The 19,950-nt window shown below is 41.7% G+C and overlaps 1 protein-coding gene across 1 annotated transcript; it reads right to left on the bottom strand.

Moving 5' to 3' along the window:
- Positions 1-402: 402 nt before the first annotated feature.
- On the bottom strand, positions 403-19,327 carry oclnb (occludin b). Its single transcript, XM_080048011.1, has 9 exons — positions 19,272-19,327; positions 15,427-15,500; positions 13,844-14,576; positions 12,754-12,930; positions 8,646-8,761; positions 7,350-7,460; positions 3,994-4,165; positions 1,399-1,440; positions 403-1,282 (listed from the first exon to the last, which is right to left on the bottom strand). Exons 2-9 carry the CDS (start codon positions 15,474-15,476, stop codon positions 1,184-1,186), a joined length of 1,500 nt encoding a protein of 499 aa, XP_079904137.1. The 5' UTR covers positions 15,477-15,500; positions 19,272-19,327; the 3' UTR covers positions 403-1,183.
- Positions 19,328-19,950: the final 623 nt, after the last annotated feature.

The following is a 19,950-nucleotide window of genomic DNA, read 5'->3' on the forward strand; positions in this document are numbered from 1 at the left end:
TACTCTATTTAAAGTGTAACTAAACCCCCAAACCACTCTGTATAAATGTTTTAAAAAAGGTTCTTGTTATTTTACTAGATTAGTCTACTTTGAAAAGAATAAATTAATAATAATTAAGGTAAGTTACTGCTATTACAAACGGACTATTTCCTGCAGCTTTACTCTAAAAGCATTAAACTGGTGAAGTGTGAGCTGACTTTCATTTTGAAGCAGGAAGAAAAAGTAATGTAGGGAGCGCTTCACTCAGTGTTGCCAACTTAGCAATTTTGTCGCTATCTTTAGTGACTTTTCAGACCCCTCTAGTAACTTTTTCTGGTGTTATTGGTGGCTTTTGGAGTCTGTCGCTAAAGCACACAAGGTTAAACCCATATTTCAAACAGTTAAAAAAGATGACAATTGATAACCAACATTTTATTGATATATAACCTTTTCCAAAACATATCGTATCCAAAGAGCTAAAACTTTGTGAGTTTGCAGAAAAACATACAGGGTGCATACATCAGCTCAACAGGCATGTAGAAAAAAATGTGCAGGTTAAAAATATATACACAAGGTGAGGTGAATTGTCCATTTGCTTTTGAAATGAGAAATACAAATTAACTATATTAAAAGACAAATCTTGTACAAATGCTAATGGGACACTTCAAGATGACAGAGCCGTAATCAATTATTTACACTCAGGCTTCCACTAAAAAGGTGTATTACAAAAGATCTAGTCATTTAGAAACATCAACTATTTAAATAGCAGGCCTAGATATTAAAATTAAAAATGTACATAATTCACCAGAGAAGGTCACTAACCTAATGGTGCCAGGCAAACTCATGTTTCATCTTAGCTGTGCCTTCATTGTACATGACACTGTCAAAAACAGTTTTTTTAAAAGGCTATAAAAGAGGCACTATAACTGATGATAAAAGTACTGAAACAAAACCAGCTCATATCACATCTCTCACTTTCTAACTAAATACATTCAACATAGTCCTTCATGAAACTCACAGGAGGTAGCAGAATCCACCAGAGACAAGTTACCCCCCCCCCCCCCCTCTCTCTCCCCCTCTCTTGGTGATTGACTTGATACAGATGGATTGTAAAGGAAACTTGCTTCACTACAGTAAGTCCATGTTTTGATCTCACACTCAAAACACACTCTTTGCCTGGTGGAGGGGTTTCCCAGGGGCAGATTCAGGGCCTGCGGTCATATTCACTGATCTTCCTCTTGATGTGTGACAGTTTGGAGCGGAGATATTTACATCTCTTCTTCTGAATGCCGTAGTTTGGGGACTGCAGAGGAAAGAAACACATTTCAAACCATTAAGATTTGAGTGACAAAGCTCTTGTTGACTTCCAGAGGAGTGTAGGCCTATGTGACTGTTGGAAGTCACTGTGTATGGGCTTACCTTCTTGACATTCTTCAGTCTGGTGTATTCATCCATGGCATCCTGAGATTAGAAAGACAACCGTCAATAATGTGAAGAAAGAGTATTTCCAGATTCACACACACACACACATCTATTCTATGTTAAACTAAAGGCGTGTTTCAACTGAGCGGTGCGATAGGTTCAGTGCAGCTCAGCCCGCTTTGATTTGCATTTCCATGGTCAAAAGTTGGGCAGGGCACCAAAATAAGCGAGCTGTGCCACTCCTATGTTTGGGACCCTTCCGTTGGGGTACCAAAAGGGTGGAACTACACACTGCCGTCCGGTGATTGGTTGACAGAATCATTTCTGCATTTAACTGGCGTGTGTAGTCACCATGGCAAGAGTGAAGAGAGACTTGTGTTTAGTGAGAAATGTCGGCACACCACTGTTTATTGTGTGATGTTTTTCCTCTTAAATAAATTAATCAATGGTCAGTCTCCTGCTGCTATGATGTCACCATAGATACACACCTACTATGATGTCACCATAGTTAAATACCTGCTGCGACGTATAACGGCTTGATGCTTTGACCCATACTCTAGCCGTGGCTATCACTGTTTGGATGAACCCAGCCTTCCTAAAGGGTAGTGTGTTGGTGGAAACGCCAGCCAAATCTAGAGTAGTCTGGCTTACCGGATAATGACAACTAGTATATCGCTCGCACTAGATAACAGCTTCAAACTCCTCCCCTTTCTCTTCCTTCTGTAGCCTACTGTTTACGCTCTGCTTAGAACAGGAGACAACAGAAATGGTAATGGTAATGTAAAATGGACTTGTATAGCGCTATATCTCCGTTTATCACAGACCCAAAGCGCTTTACATTGTTTTTGGACACATTCACCCATTCACACACACATTCATACACCGATAGCAGCAGCTACCACGCAGGGTAGGCTTAGCACTAGGGTGTTAAGCTAACTAAGCTAACTATCGGGAGCAATTCGGGGTTCAGTGTCTTTCCCAGGGACACTTCGACATGTGGAGACGGGGGATCGAACCTCCGACCCTGCACACCAGAGGCGAACTCCCTACCCACTTCGCCACTGCCGCCCCAGAAAGAGAAAGAGCGCGCGTGTGTTTGATACGGTTTGATAGTATCCAGCTCATTATGTTACTGCACACACACACGGCTCGGGTCATTAACAGTGTTGGTCGGCACCTTTTATAACAGGTCCATGGCCGGCACTAAATTGCACTATTTTGAAAGGACACGTTGCGGCTTCCTGGGCTTAGCGCTGCGCAAGACGATTGTGATTGGTTTAAAGAAATGAAAACAGGCCAGCCTACTTTTCCCCCATATACTCCAAACGATATGGCTTGGTACCAGACCATACTACTAGCTGTAGTTTGGTCTGGCTGGAAGAGACTAAGGGTGTATTCACACTGGGAAAGTCCGCTAGTTCACTTGCTTTGGTCCAGACCAAATAGAGTTTACATTTTTTTTGTTTGGTGTGGTCCACTTTCATATTGCCCCTTTTGTAAGTGAACCAGCATTACGAAGCAAAACCACACGTGATCTGAGGTCATTCATTCATTGGACAGACATTCTGGGGTGGAGAGAAGCAGGAAGAACGAAGTAAAAACTACGAAATATACCATTGATATAATATGGGGCTAAAAATAATAAAACGGCCTACATCTAACCTATAAATAAAGAAGAAAAACATCAAATTACTGTTGTTTCAGTTGGTTATAATATGTAGCCCTATGACAATGCCACGTTATGTGTCTTGTAGTCTACGATGTGAAACATCATTTTTACTGTATTTTTGCTGCTGGACGTGCGGCTCGCGAGAAGAATAGGCTCAAGCTGACACTCAGCTGATTAAGCTCTGTATCAGCTGGGTGTCAGTTCGGCGCAGTTCAGCTCCAAACTGACACGGGGACAGTATTGACGGTCGGATTGATGGGAAGCAAAATAAAAACACACTCTTCTTGCGCAGCGTGAACCTGTTGGCACTGTGCGGGAGACACTCCCCTCTCCTTCATCTGATCGCTGAACACATTCAGCATGTTTACGCGTCCTCTATCAAATGTAATATATTGTTCTGGGCTCCCGGTCAAACCACAACTAATCGTCCTAACAATGGCGACAACATCACTTTCCCATAATGTGAAGGTGACGGCGATTTATTAAAAAAGAAAAGGCACAGTGCTTCCTGCATTTGGGTCGGATCGAGTCCGGACAAATTCACACCACAAACGAACTGCTGCAGAGTGTGTTTGGAAACGCATCAAGACCACCTCTTCAGCTGGGTCTCGGAGCACTTGTTTGGTCCGCCCCCGAGTGCGATTGCTGTATTCACACCTGCCTGAAAGATGCGCACCGAAGGCGGAAGTGCATCTGAGTTCGTTTCAACCGAACTAAACACGGCATGTGTGAATACACCCTAAATCTAGTGTAACCGAGCCACACCGATCCGAGTCTTACTGCTCAGTGGAAATAGGATAGGTTTCTTTTCGTTTAGTCTGCCTGTTTTTGAACCCTGACAATGGCCTTTAAACAGGGTACGGATGGACTGGGCCACAGTGGATAGACAGGTTCTTTGGAGAAGGGTTGAAGGCTTGACCCACCATGAACTGTGGACTGCCTTCCTGCAGTCGGTCCAGGTCCTGGTTCAGATGGGCCAGGGTCTGGTTGATGTGGTCCAGCTCCTCCTGCAGGCTCTTGTACTCCTGGTGTTCCAGGTCAAACTCCCGCTTGTAGTTCAGACGCTCTCTCTCGTCCACTATGGAGGGATACAGCCTGCAGAGGAGAAGACACTGAAATCAACTTTACAGCTTTATATCATATATACTGACATGTTAATAACATAATACTAACTATCCAAGCTAAATGGATCTGTTAAGGGGTAGGACTAGATACGTTTTTGTACTTCCTTCCTTCCAGAAGGTGTCTATTTTTTATTTATTTATTTTTTGCATTTAGTTTTTTATTTATTTATCTATTACTATTTAAGTTTTTTTTTTATTGCTTGCATGTTCGAAATAAAGACAATCAATCAAGCTTTGGTGGTAATGAATTATGACACTTAGGGTGTATTCACACTGGGAAAGTCCGCTAGTGCACTTGCTTTGGTCCAGACCAAATAGAGTTTTGATTTTTTTTGTTTGGTGTGGTCCACTTTCATATTGCCCCTTTTGCAAGTGAACCAGCATTACGAAGCAAAACCACATGTGATCTGAGGTCATTCTTTCATTGGACAGACATTCTGGGGTGGAGAGAAACAGGAAGCACGAAGTTTAAACTGCGAAATATATATATATCATTGATATAATATGGGGCTAAAAATAAAGATAAATAAAGGGCCTACATCTAACCTATAAATAAAGAGGAAAAACATCAAATTATTGTTGTTTCATATGGTCATAATGTGTAGCCTTATGTCAATGCCACGTTATGTGGCTTGTAGCCTACAATGTGAAACATAATTTTTACTGTATTTTTGGTGCTGGATGCGCGTCACGCGAGAAGAATAGGCTCAAGCTGACACTCAGCTGATTAAGCTGTGTATCAGCTGGGTCGGCGCAGTTCAGCTCCAAACTGACACGGGGATAGTATTGACGGTCCCGTACATGGGAAGCAAAATAAAAACACACACTTCTTGCGCAGCGTGAACCTGTTGGCACTGAGCGGGAGACGCTCCCCTCTCCTTCATCTGATCGCTGAACACATTCAGCATTTATATTGTTCTGGGCTCCCGGTCAAACCACAACTAATCTTCCTAACAATGGCGACAACAACACTTTCCCATAATGTGAAGCTGACGGCTATTTATTAAAAAAGAAAAGAAAGAAAAGGCACAGTGCCTCCTGCATTTGGGTCGGATCGAGTCCGAACAAATTCACACCACAAACGAACTGCAGCAGAGTGCGTTTGGAAACGCATCGAGACTACCTCTTCAGCTGGGTCTCGGAGCGTTTGTTTGGTCCGCACCCGAGTGCGATTGCTGTATTCACACCTGCCTGAAAGATGCGCACCGAAGGCAGAAGTGCATCTGAGTTCGTCTCAACCGAACTAAACACGGCATGTGTGAATACACCCTTAGACACCCTAAACATAACATTTAGCCTAAGTGCTGGACTTCAAAATAAAATAACACTTTTCCTCTCTTATTTTACAACACTCAACGTGATTAAGTGATTGTGGAGAATGTTTGTTGCCAACTCACCTTTTGTCATAATCAGTGAATATCTCTTCACAATCTGCTTTTGTTTTCAGCACACACACACACACACACACACACACACACACACACACACACACACACACACACACACACACACACACACACACACACACACACACACACACACACACACACACACACACACACACACACACACACACACACACACACACACACACACACACACACACACACACACACACACACACACACACACACACACACACACACACACACACACACACACACACACACACACACACACACACACACACGTTCTAGACGTTTTCTTTGATTAAGTTTGCTAAGTGTATTTGCTTTATGCGTGTATAAAACGGATGTTACCTTAAGTTTCATTGTGGTTAAAATAAATGTTCTTATATTGTAACCAGAAGTGTTTGTGATGTATTTGTGTGGATATTATTGGAGTGTCAACAATCAACAAGTGAAAGATTCTGTAGCCTTCGGTGTTAAGGTCATGTAACCAAATGTATAATAGTAATTACTTGATTACATTATTTTATGGAAATGATCATTGAGACTAGGATTTATTAATATTGATTTGTTTTAACTGAACATTAAACTAATCAACATTTGAGAATAAATCATTGATTAAACGAGACAACTTGCTATTTTTCTGTCCTAAAAGGATCGATGGTGCCCCTTTGAACTTTAATAAATGATTAAAGTAGTATTATTAATCTTCAGTTCATTTCTTATAGCAAAATTCATCTGAACATACCTGTTCCCGCTACAGCTATGAAGGGTTAGTTAAAGCATAGCTAATGTTATTAACCATTAGGTAATGCTTTGTTAAGCATAAACTAAGCATTACAGTTAGTTAATGCTTTGTAAATGCTTATTGCGGCTTATTTAAGCATCAACTAACAGTTAATTAATGTGCCCTTATTGTAAAGTGTTACCAGCTTCTTAGTTAAGTACACACGTCTACAATATCAACATGTCGGGGCTTCAAGGAGGAACAAGGCAAAATACATCATCTATTGAGTAGTTTGTGTGAATGCTACATTAATAGCTTGTTTTGTGTGACATTGTGGAGCTAATAGTCATTTATATAGCCTATCAACTGGAATTGTTCCCAAGCAAAGAAGTGAACATTCAGTGTGGCTAGGGGAATATGAGCATGAGAATGGTCATCATTTAGAAATAAGATCACATAGATATTTTAATTTTTTTTTGCGATTAATTGTAAAGCCCTTCCAGACATTAATCGTACTGCCCTCTATGATGTGTTCATTTAAAATACACTTTCCCAAATACGGATGGAGATATAAAAGGAGTAGTAGAGGAGAATATAAGCGAGCCAAATATTGAAACTGTGGATTGCTCGTGTTTGTTTTTCCCTTGTGACTGTTGGTAGGTTAGGTTTATCCTCTGTATTGTAAAAACTGAGACTTAAAGGTGAAGTAAGCGGAATGGTCAGTTTAAATAGCTAACTTCCTGTCACCACATTAATGCCAGTTTGTAGCGTTCTCTCTTCTGATTGGTTATTAGTAGTGGGATCCCCGAAAAGTTTATTTGCCGATTACATGCAGAGCGAGCGACTGAGAGATCGGCTTTATGAAACGTGCACACTATATAGTGATCACTGTATGAATAAAGAGCGATTTAATACTTATATTAACATAAATAAATCGCTTACTTCACCTTTAATGCTTTTAATAATTGACGTCTCTATTTGAGCAATGGTATTGGTGTGTAAGAATCCAGAGCACTCACAGGCTGAAGTCCTCCTCCTCCAGGTCATCTCCAGACTCCAGCCCCGGGTCATAGTCCCTGGGCCTGGGCTTGGGCTTCACCACACCCACCGAGCTGCTGATCGAAGAGTCTCTGCAAAGACATCATCTCATTAAGACATTCTTCTATCGTTGTTAAGTACCTTAATACCTGGAAAACAGCCCAGGAACACCCAATGTACGCACAGTAAATAACTATTCATTGCTGGTGTAATGGAAAAATGACTTTGAAGTTGGCGTGGGAATACACACACTTCTCTGCATAGAATCTTTCTATAAATACGTAGTGATGAAGTGACGGACTGCTCTATAATAACTCGTGTATTTCTCTAGTGATGCACTACATTAGCAAGTCAATGTTTATCATTTTCACAAGTTTGGTCTTCTTCATGTTCTTTACTCAGCATAACACTGGTTATTCCAACAACACATTTGGCGTGTACACACTGAGCCCCTCTTTTCCACATCTGTTTATTCTTCATTTATATGATTTGTATTCATTCACTTTTATGCACAACACCACCAATGCAAATTCCTTCTATATGAAAGCTTAAGTGGCTTTCCATCCTTATGGGTAAGATGAGTGGCAGCAGCCTGAGCTGACAGAGACCATTACGGCCTCCATACACATCCTGCGTCTACCTCTGGAGCGCGTCGCCTTACCTTACTGCTGCCTCTCTCGGACTTTTTTTGGACACACATACAACGTCTCAACTGCTGCAGCGCTGCTTCTAAAAGCCCTGTCTTTCTACATAGAGTTTTCATAGATAATTCCCATTAAAAATGAAGTTCTTTCATGTCATTTATGATGCATATGATTTATATTGAGTCTAATATTGAGTCTGGACTGTAATCCGTGCGCCCCATTGCCTTTTTATTTATTTATTTTTTGCCACATTTTCACTTGTTGGAAGTTTTATTTTGAAAGGGAAACACCAGGAAATGGTGAAACTACAGCGAAAGTTGCCGGTATGAAGTCAATATGACTCTCAGCAGAGTATTTCTCTATCAGTTAAAGCAGAGAGACCCGAGAGAGACGCGCGGCTCTCAGAATAAAATAGGCGAGCCTCCTGAGGTAAAGGGGAGCGTCGCTGCAGACGTGCCTCCGACGCGCATCAGCAGTGCGTCTGAGGTTGGATGTGTGCCCGCTCTAGGTTGATTACATGGTCAGTGACAAAAAGTCAGACGCAGACGCGAGGTAGACGCGCAGTAGAGGTAGGATGTGTGTGGAGGCTGTTAGACCCTGGTTAGGTCAGGTGTATGCTAGCCAGCAGCTTACCCTGGCAGGTAGAGAGGCTTGGTGTGGTCCAGCTGATCCAGATAGTCTCTGGAGCCCCCAACCTTCTCATTGTGGTCATTCAGCAGCACCTCGGGCTCACCAGACACATTCTTCACCTGGAGCAAGACACAAGGAACTTTCCATCAGAGTTTGACAGATCATGGAACAGCTGTGGGGAGAAGTCTGATGGTCAGTGGAGGTTTGATGTATCCCTGATTTGAAAGTCAAGCTTTACCCTGATGATGTCACCAGGGTCTGGGGCTTGAGACAGAAAGCCTGTGTGAGTACGGAGTGTCTAATGAGGACCATCAAACTATCAGGTTGGATTATGGGAAATGTAGGATCCAGTGATTGTATTGCTTAAGCAATACTAAAGACTTTTGACAATTATTACAGCGTATTAGATGTATAGCTTTCTGTAAGGCCTTAGGCATACATTCTTGAATTTTACAAAGGATTTATCATGGATTGTTTTCTTATTTGTTATATACTAAAAAAAATTAGTAGTAACATTAGTATTACAGTCTGGATTTTTCCTTGACTTCAGCCCTTGTATTTTAAAGAGGACCTATTATACTACTTTTCTGGTCTTAATTTCTTGTTTTACACTGCTATAGAGCAACCTGACACGAATCACATCACAAAAAACTATGTAGATTTTCGGGAAGCTCTTTCTCTTATTTTGGCGATCCAGCACGTCCTGTCAACACTTGAGTGTGTGTGCTTCGGCAATCTCCGCTCCCTCCGCCTGTGCATCGGCCATCTCCGCTACCCTCCCCCCTCCTGCAAACCCCACTCCGTTGTGATTGGTTACCTTCCTTCCGGAACACTTTCAGTGGCGGGAAGCGCGAGCATGGACCTATAAGGGCGCGAGGCAGACGCGAGGCAGACGCGAACAGGGAAGTGACAGCATTACCATACATGGAAACATCCACGTGGTGACTTCACAAAGTTACATGCGACCTCACAAAGTTACAAAGGGTAGACCGCTTTGAACACGTGACTTCTCGACTGGCTAGAATAGTGTTTAGTGCTCGGCACAGACACCCCAGACGGTCAGCAGGGAATACGTCGAAATGCATGTAAGTCATTATTTGATAATTTAGTATGGTTAAGCATGACTATGAATCATCATAACAACGTTTATAGGTCATAAAAGTCAAAAAGCATCATAGGTCCTCTTTAAAGATAGACGTTGTGTAAAATCAATATTTCTCCCAGGATAGTTTTTGGAAGTCATGTTTTCTCGAGGCTCCTCCCAAAGCTGACCTAGTTTATGCTAAGCTAAGCTGTTCTTTACCAAACAGTGGCCTTCACCAGGCCTAACCGGTTCCTCTACTCTCTCCCTGCATACCTGGAGACCGATACCATCCCTGACATCAACAGGAAGTCACAGCACACACACACCTACACTGAAAACTATGCTAGTGTTCCAGTTTACACTTTCACTTGTGACACTGTCACACAACATGAACTAAGATGACATTACACTTTATTACTTGTTCAGCCACTCCTTACAGTTATGTAAAGTTGTAGGCATGTAAGTATGTTTTATTTTTTTAAAACACATGATCATCCTGACAGCACAGTCACCATGCAGCAGCTAAAAATGCCTTAACAGACCACACCTAGAAACTACAAATGTCTCCAACACACACACACACACACACACACACACACACACACACACACACACACACCATCTGTGTCAATATGTCATGTTATTTGTACCTTCTCCTTAAGAATATGCCACAGCAGAGCCAGTTAGACTCTTTGCCCAGCGCATTGAAGTCAAATATTGAAGTAAAATATCCCAAAAATCTACTTAAAATTTAAAATATTAAAATATAAACAGTAACATCTAAATGATGTTCTATATGAGTGAAATATTCAAACATAAGATTCCATGGTCTATCAGTTGAAAATGTTCCTTTTGCATTAACATACTTAGACTTAGAAACATTATTTTGTTTCCATGTGCAACATGTGTTGAAATGACAAACAACCTGAAATGAAATGTTGAGCTGAAAAACGTTTAAGAGGGTAACTTCAGACGATTAAACATCACTGGACATTAGGGCTGCACCATTCAAAAAAATATCTCATTGAGATAATTGTGACTGATTTTGCAATTTAGATATGATTTGCAATATTTTTAATTTAACCGTTAATTATACTTTAATCAGGGGTTGACACTAAGGTTTCAAATGCACTTGCCCATAGGGCAAGTACAGGTAATGTTTTACTTGCCCGAATGTTGTGTTCACTTGCCCAAAAAAAACAAAAAAACTGTTAAACAATGATATATACAGTATAGACTAATTGAATAATACATTTTAGCGAAACGTATCTCTTAAATGCAAACACTGCTTACTAGTCTCATCCTGACCACATAAAACGAACAACAATTCATATAAGCCTATATATCATGACATCACACAACACCAAGCACTTGGTCCTGCTGCAGCATCGTGAAAGGGCCTCTTTTTGCCATGCACTTTGCCCAGGGGCTCAGAAAACTCAGTCTAGCTCAGAGTCAAGCTGAATGTTAGCTTCCACAGAAAAATTTTACTTATTTAAAAACGGACACATTGTGCCAAAAAGTGATCGTGTGCCATAAAATGATTAAAGTCCACCATGTTAAAGCTATTGCCCAGTTACACTGTAAGTAAGGAGGGGGATCATTCATTTCTATTCATATTGATACCATTATAAAGACTCCACAATCCAAATCTTTATCGATACCTTTCTATTATTTTGTTTAAAGAGAACTGGTATTATTGCTTTAATTGCTTATAAGATGAGCAGAGCTCAGGATAGGACTTTAAACAGGTCATAATTCCATATTTAGGCCTACTATTTAGTTTATATTGCTGGGAAAACAAGTTTTTTACCCAAACTGCAGGCTATTATTCAAGCTTCCCGCGAAAAACTCAAATTTCTTATTTTCTTGATGTTACATTTGAACACATCATGATGTCATTTTATTGACCTTTGCCTAATAATCATTTTACTGAGCCGACCTGAACACATCACATTTGAACCGTTTGCGATTTTTTTTAGCTAACTAGGTCTTATCCTGCAGATTTTAATATGGATTTAAAAACTATCCGATTTTTTAACTGCGGGACTTGTCACTTGCTACAGTCTCTCGTTTGTTGATCACCGCTGCATTGAATGATGATGAGACGGTGCCGAGCCCGTCTGCAGCGGCAGCGGCTCAGCAGACGAGTTTTTTTTTTTTTTTTTTTTTGGAGACGGAGCGGGTTGAAGGAGTTTCTTCAAGACAGTCGAAGGTAGAACACTTTTACAGTCCATGATGCGGTCCAGTGATGGAATAATACGCTGAAGTAGGCCTAATTACATGAAGATGACCCGACTCGATATTTAAAATTATATAATGTGACCTAGCCTACTGGACTCCATAGCGGTATCGATAAGCTCAAACGTTATTGATTTCTGGGTTTTGAATATAGCGGAACCAGGTCTGTAGGATAGAGCCGGCTTTCGGAACGTAGACAGCGAAACTGCGCACGGACAGGCTGTGTGTGTGTGTGTGTGTGTGTGTAGTGTGTGTGTGTGTGTGTGTGAGAGAGAGAGATAGAGAGATCGAGTGCGAAAGAGCGACCGTGATGCTGCTGGCTGCCGCGCGCAGCTGCTCAATTGCGAATATAGCCGATCTATTTTGTGTGAGTTAGCGTAAATTTTTTTTTTGCAGACTGTAAAACACATGAATACATAGCCTAGACTACAGACAAACCCTCTAAAATCCACTTGCCCGTCCGGGCAACCAAGAAGCAATCTCAACTTGCCCAAACATTATTTTCAGTTGCCCCGGGAAAGCGGGCAACCGTTAGTGTCAACCACTGTTTAATTATGGAGGGACTGATCAATTTGACATAATTATTCTCAATTTCTTTGAATTTGAATTTTTTTAGGGATTAAGATGGGATGTTTGTGGGAATATGTACTAAACAAAGATGCTTTTTCTAGTCTGTAGAATATGATATGTAGGCAGTACATCTCTGCAGCATGCCGTGATGCCAATATGTCATTTCAAATGGTATTTGACACACACACACACACACACTTACACACACACACTTACCCACTCCCCGACGCTGTTTTGTGTTTTTTGTGTGCCACCAATAGTGAAGACCTTGACTTCCTCCCAGAGAATGCGGTCCCGGCCCCAGTGTCTGATCTTGGATCGGGTCCTGACTGCAAACACCAGCAGGATGATGAGGCCAACGAACACCAGGAAGCCCAGCACTATAGCTATGGCCTGGGGGAGCACAGGGACAGGAGTGAGCCGCAAGGAATTACATCTACTAACATTATAGACAATAACAGGGAGCTCAACCCCTCAAACAACACAAGTCATTATATAGTTAGGGTGAACAGGGTGAATACCATTAAGGCCAGGACACACCAGTCCGACTTGTTTCTACTTGTTCCGACTACGCAAAAAATGGGGTCGGCCGTTTCAGGAAGCTCCAGGCTTCCCGTCGCGGCCAGAGAACACACCAAACTGACTGCTGACTTTCCGTACGCTCTGTTGCTTGCGCGGGACGTAATGTCTCCATAACAGCAGGCGGCGCTAATCTGTATTGTGGCCCGAAAAAATACGAAAGCCGGAAATGATGGGACAACTCTCTAGAGCATAAACATAGATAGAAATACGTATTTATATTTATGGACCATAAGAGCACAATTTTTAGCAGAGAGTGTCGAGCATGGTGTCGAGCAGTCAACAAGGGTTGATGCATGTGAGTACTCTCAAAACGAAACGAACAAACACATTAAAACGATGGCTAGCTGTTGTTAGCTGTTTGTGCTACCCGCCTCACTTCCGGGCTTCACTGATTCGCTAGCCCTCCACCAATCAAATTGCTCCAAATGAAAGACGGTCGGCCAGCCTGTCGCCGCCGATTGAACATGTTCAATCGGCGGCGACAGGCTCAAAACAAGCCCGACGACCTCTACGTCGGCCGACGTTACGGCACACACCAAACAGATTCGTCTCCCGACCCCCTATCGACTCTACGACGGCGATTTTCGGGCTGGTGTGTCCTGGCCTTTACAGAAATGACTGGATTCATTCATGGATTTCCGTTTGCAAAGGAGCTATACATCATATCAAGTCCTGCCCCATAGAACCCTAACACCACCACTACAGAAACAAAGGCTGCTCCCACCTCTTGGGGCTCCACCACACAGTAGTGGTAGAGGTACTGGTTGAGGAAGATGCCCTGGGCCTGGTTCTGGTTCTGGTACTGGGCACACAGCTGGCGGACCTGGTTGTACATCATGGAGCCTGAGGACTGGGCTGTGGGGTTGACGGCGACCAGGTAAACTATGGTGGCAATGAGCATCAGGAAAGCCAAGATGGCGGAGATGATGATGGTTGCTAGGTAGAAGCCTGGTGTGCGTGCAGCGTTCTGCCTGGACACCACCAACACAAATATGATGAGCACGGCTATGAAGGTGATCCCAGCTATGGCGATGATGAAACCTTTCCCAGCCTTGGGATCCATCTGTGTGCCTCCTCCGTAGCCGTAGCCGCCGTAGCCACCGGCGCCGCTGCTGCCGCTGCCGCCCCCACCGAGCCCCCCTCCGTACGAGCTCCCATAAGAGCCTCCATAAGAGCCACCATAAGAACTTCCATAAGAGCCCCCCAGTGAGCTTCCACCAAAACCCCCTAGCCCCCCCAGACCACCCCCTAACCCACCCATCAGGCCCATGTCATAGTCCCAGGCCAGGGTGGAAGCCACACAGGCAAACACAGCCACACACATGATGATGATGATGATACACATGATCTTCATCACACCTGGAGGTGAGGTCCAGGTGTAGAAGTGGACCATCTTCTCCCCAGGGTAGTAGGAGTAGGCTGGGTTAGACGTGTGCTCACTGTGTCGGTGTCTATGGCTGCAACACAGGGGGACACAGGAGACAATGTTAAGTTAACGCTTAATAAGCTTTAACTAACTGTTGATGCATAGTCATTAACAGTTGGTTAATGCTTAGTTAATAATTATTAAGCATTTACTATCAATTAACTAACTGTTAAATAATGTAGTATGTTGAAGTGTTACCGTTACAGAAAAAGAAAAAATAAGCAGAAAATGTACGAAGATGAACTTCAATCAAATTTCAGTCATAGTGACATAAGCAATCAATCATCAACATATTTGGATATTAATGTTTTGCTCATTGACTTATTGACATACTGAGTATTTATCTGTAGTGGGAAAGTGCTGAACAAGACCAAAGCTGCCTTATTTCCCATGGCATCTTGGCAACCAGTACAAGGGCTCAAACCTGGCAACCCCACTGGAGGCGGGGCTTTAGACAGCCCCTCCAAACAACAATTCACAGTTCCAATGCATGTTGGACGAATGACGAATGTTGCCTTTCTTTTTTCAGACATAATCAAGGCATTATTACATGCCTCTAAAGCTGTCAGGCAGATGGATATTCCAGAGGAAGATGGGTAATAGACACCATTTTCCTCTGTAACAAATATACTGTCTGCAAGGTCAGAGTGTTACATGTGAAGCCCACTAGCCTACACAGAGAATACTGCAAAGACTATGTAAAACACCATGCTATGTTGGAACCATCAGCTGCTAAATTGAACTCAGCCTCATCAGCTCAATCGCAATAAGCACCTGAATAAAAGGTGTGCTGTATATCTGCAGGTGTAAGGACTGAATATGTATGTGTGTGGCTGAGACAAGAGGATGACTGTGATGGAGGTAGATGAAGGTCAACTTACTGCTTGCCACTGTTGGGCTGGTACGGGGGGATGCTGCGTTTGCCAGGCATTTTGAAATGCCACTATAGCTTACCCTGCAAAACAGAAAACACATATATGGTGACTTTAGTATAGTATACATGTACTGTCAATATCAGTGTTTGATCAGCTATCAGCCACAGAGCCGCCATCTTGTGTCTAATGCAGCAGATTTCTCACCAAACATATAAACAGCAGCATATGATGTCACAACCCCAGCTACTTTACTTTACTTTGGACTAAAGATGATCGAAAGTTTGATCTCATTAAAATGATTGTATAAGGTATGTTGGTCTGTTTGTCAATGGCAGAGTAGCATTTTAAGATATTTTAAAGTTAGACAGCACAGTGAATAGGGTCAAATGTTTAACTTATATATCACTGTGAAACGTCACCAGTTGAGTACTGAAATTAAAACAATTATTATTGTATTAAATATTTTTTTCAGTAATTTTTGAATAAATATGCAAATTCTTCAATATCTAACTAATTATGTGTTCATTATCTCTTTAAAAAACATAAATCTAGTTGTTGGATAAAGACAGTTTAAATCTTCTTTGTTTCATTTTTACAACATATTAGAGTAAAACATTTTAATAAACAGATTTTGGATATTGCCTTTTTTCATTTTGTAAATATGTACAGGTCTTAAAAATGCATTTTTTTTGCACGTTTTTAAGAAGGAAATGTCTCATAAATCAGACAATTAAAACCAAAAAATAATGTTTAGGAGGATGAGATAATGGCTGTTCAAGTTGCTTGTATAGGAGAATTATACAGACAAGGTTTAGTCAAATGAACACCTTAAATTTCAGGGCTGTACAGTGCGACAGTTTTGATCGCATTTGCTACTGAAATTGATCACGTGCGATGATGAATACAACTCCAATCGCACTCGTGCTAGTGTTGCCACCCGTCCCGTTTTTCCCAGAATTGTTCTCTTTTTTTCACCAGCTGTGACCCGTTTTTTGGGGAAAATGCCAAAACCTCATTTGATTTCCTTCCTTCGTTCAGTAGTTAAGGCCGTCTCACACGGGCCGAGGAGTTTGTTGCGCCCGCTATTGCATCGGAGAGGCGGGCGGGCAGGGGCGGTCTTAACGATTTCGGGGCCCGTTTCAAGACCCTGTGTGGGGCCCCACACTTTTTTTTTTTTTTTTTTTTTTTTTTTTTGATAAATAATGCTTGTGCATGCTGCCCGCGAAAATAAAAAAGATTGTGGAAACCAGTTGGTTCATAGACGGATTATGAGATAATGGGCCCAGACTCTTTGTACCGTTTTAAAGTTAAATGCATCAGAGCAGAGGAACATTTTAATCAAATCTTGAGCTGCAGAAGGAACATCATTTTTCTTAAACAGGCACTCTTTACTCTGCAACTGTGAAAACAGTACAGTAGATTGGTCTGCAGACTCATGTTATATGATGGAGGGGCCCATTGCAACATATACAGGGTGGAAAGCTACTTTTCATGAACAGTATAGAATTTACACATAGCAAGCTTATTCCTGTTTGTGTGTGGGGGGCTTAGCTGTCCCTCATGAAGCCCCTTAGACAGAGCTAATAATGCTTTTGTTTTGCACTTGCTTTTCTATTTGTCACCTAGTTGGGGCCGTGATGATTTATTTCCTTATATTTAGGCTATTCCTTGTTGGACCCTGTTATTGACATGAGTGACTGAGCTCTTTGACAATGCAACATTTAAAGTTACTATCAGTATTTCTGGCTTAGGCCCCCCCCCCCCCGAGCCCTTGGGCCCCTGGGCATGGTTGCATGCAATATTATTCTCAAAGTGCACCAGATTGATGAATTTTACTTTAAAAGGTTGCATTTTTTTCTTCCGGGGCCCCCCTACAAGGTCCAGTGTCCCCACCCACCTCAGTCTCCCTATTTAGCCTATACTGTAAAAAGCACTGTAGGTGTGTATGGTTATTATAGGTCATTACACTGGTCAGTCTGAACTGGTAGCCTAATAATGGCCGAGCCCTCCGCCCCAAACATTCAAGTGTCCCTTTTTTTCCTAAATCCAAGGTGGCAACCCTAACTAGTGCGACAGCCTGCCAAATTGCAATTGGCAGGTTAGATTATTTTGTCTAAATTGCAATCAGTGCACCCCTATTAATTTTTCTACAATTATTACTGCACACACTAGGAAATAATATTAATTGAGAATCTCAAATGAGACCAAGATGACATGCTCAAAGGTAATTAGAGCGAAATGCAAGGGTTAAGGTTATGCAAGTTTTCGATCATACTTTGTGTGCTACCAAATTTATTTTTGTGCTACTGATTTTTTTTGCTTGCTAGCACCAGTGCTACCACTTTAAAAAATAAGCGTACAGCCCTGCCTTAAATGTACATTTTGGACTTTTGATTCATACTGGCATCAAAGAAAACCTGTTTGCAATGTCTCTCCCTATAATATTAGACCCACATTTGAGGTTTGAGTTCTATACAAATGGTTTTTTTTCTCTAACAGAAGCAGGCAAACATGTCAAAGGGAATGTGAAATGATGTACACTAACAGCAGCCAGCAGTGTGATGGCTGGACCACTTTATTACTCCAACATAAATCTTCAAATATTGACCTGCATCTTCAGACACAGGGTAGCTGTTGGCCTAGCTGTTGTTTGTGGTGAAACAAAGCAGCAGTAAGTGGGTGGAGTTTTGCTGGCACACAAACTGAGACTACCTGTTTTCAGACATCCACAGCTGATGAGTCCAAGTCAACAGGGTTAGCTTGTTTAGAGTGAAACTTAAGACAGGCACACCAATGCAAGTGGACCATCCCATATCACTACACTGCTATTTACAACCACCGTTCAAACATTTACAATCCACTGTTCTATCCATGCTTCTTATTTCCTTTAATACTGGCTAGTATTTTACACTGATAAAACAGCTTGTTTCAGACAACTCACATATACTGTTTACAATTGAAATAGCTGTGGCCCTAATAGAAGAATAGAGAAATGAAGGGCGCTTTCAAGCATACCTTGGATTTTTTTCCTCTCTTTTATTTTGCATTTTTTCTTTTTGTTTGGAAGGGTGAACATTGTTGGATATATCTTGTAAATGTGTTTGTTACAATGAAAAAAAAAACTTGATCACAAAAAAATAAACCTTTGGTTTTGAATTTGTTTTCCAGTGCCTACCTTCTCTTTCTATCTTACTGTTTGAAGAATAGCTCTGCTGAACCAACACTGTTCATCCCAGCAGATTAAAAGGCGATAGATTTTGATGGTAACATGTATTTTATTTTTATAGCATTGTAACGAGGGATCTCTCTATCTTGATGTCCTTTCAATTGTCAGTAAAGTGGACCATTGACAGCGTTTTGTTCTCATACACAAAACTATTTTTTGTTGTTGCAAACCCTTCATAGAAAATAACATGTCCTTTTAAAGAGAGAACTTTCTACAACCTCAGAACATAAATATTCAAACATACAGATTCACCTGGCGAGTCAAACCCTAGCAGCGGGACACACTCTACCTCAAAGGTAGCCTACATCATTCCTCATCATTTCAATTAATAGGCGGGAAACGAGGGAAAACAAATATCAATGATTCACATTTGAAAGAGTCCTTAATGGGAAACCATCAAGTTAGTGTGAAGATGAGGACAAAACAGACATTGAAGAACACCAAACGTAGTTAACCGCTCAACACATCTGAAAAATTCATTTTCTTACGGCTAAAAGCAGGATATCATTTAGAAATGCAATTAAACGCTATTAACAATTAGCAAATTACAATTTAAAATCTTGAAGGCGTCAATGCTGGCCTAGCAGAGTCCATTTGGCGGTAGTATTATGTCTTTTTGACTCACCTGTTGTGATGGACGCTGCTGTCTGTTGAGAGTGTAGACGGTAGTCACGAGTGAGGAGATGAACGCAAACAATACACATCAGGCGCGCGCGCGGAGTTTTGCGCGTGCTCAGTAGGACACGCCCACAGGTGTGTGTGCTCCTCCAGGTCACACACAACTCACCTGGCTTTAAATAGTCTCTAATTGGAAAGGCATTTGAGACAGGTTTTTATTTAATTCAGTGTCATTCGTGAAAATGAACGACACAAAGTGTATGCCAATGACATAGTTTCATTAGGCCTTTCAAAATAAGGGCAGCAACTTTGAAAATCAATACATTTTTTAGTTTTGCTGTGTAAGAAATGTTACTTATTTGAAAGCATGCCTAATTAAAAACTGAATTAAAATATGTATGCTAGGCCCTTTTTAAGAACACTAAGGTTTTATACCTTTTTGATGTGCGTAACCTGAGGCACAGAAACAAACTGTCTTCCTGCTGAGTTTAGAACCAAGAGGAAAAGGCCTCCAGGGTCTGAAAACATGACACCAGTAAAACTAGTCCTATACACCTCCACTCTGCTCAACAGGTCGGGCCGGCCGCATACCTGCAGCCCAACAACAGCAGCCATTTTAGGAAGGTGTGCCAGAAATGGAGCTTGGCATGATGCGGTCCACTTGTTCCTGGTCTAGATTTGAAATG

Source organism: Ammodytes marinus (assembly GCF_949987685.1).
Source record: "Ammodytes marinus genome assembly, chromosome: 2".
Taxonomy (NCBI): Eukaryota; Metazoa; Chordata; class Actinopteri; order Uranoscopiformes; family Ammodytidae; genus Ammodytes; species Ammodytes marinus.

What these genes read in the sequence shown, in the direction of transcription:
- oclnb (XM_080048011.1), bottom strand. Translation starts at nt 15,476, where the DNA reads ATGCCTGGCAAACGCAGCATCCCCCCGTACCAGCCCAACAGTGGCAAG. An exon ending in GTGTGGTGGAGCCCCAAGAG is followed by an intron (nt 12,931 to 13,843) that starts GTGGGAGCAGCC and finishes GTGCTCCCCCAG; the next exon opens with GCCATAGCTATAGTGCTGGG. An exon ending in AAGCCTCTCTACCTGCCAGG is followed by an intron (nt 7,461 to 8,645) that starts GTAAGCTGCTGG and finishes ATGTCTTTGCAG; the next exon opens with AGACTCTTCGATCAGCAGCT.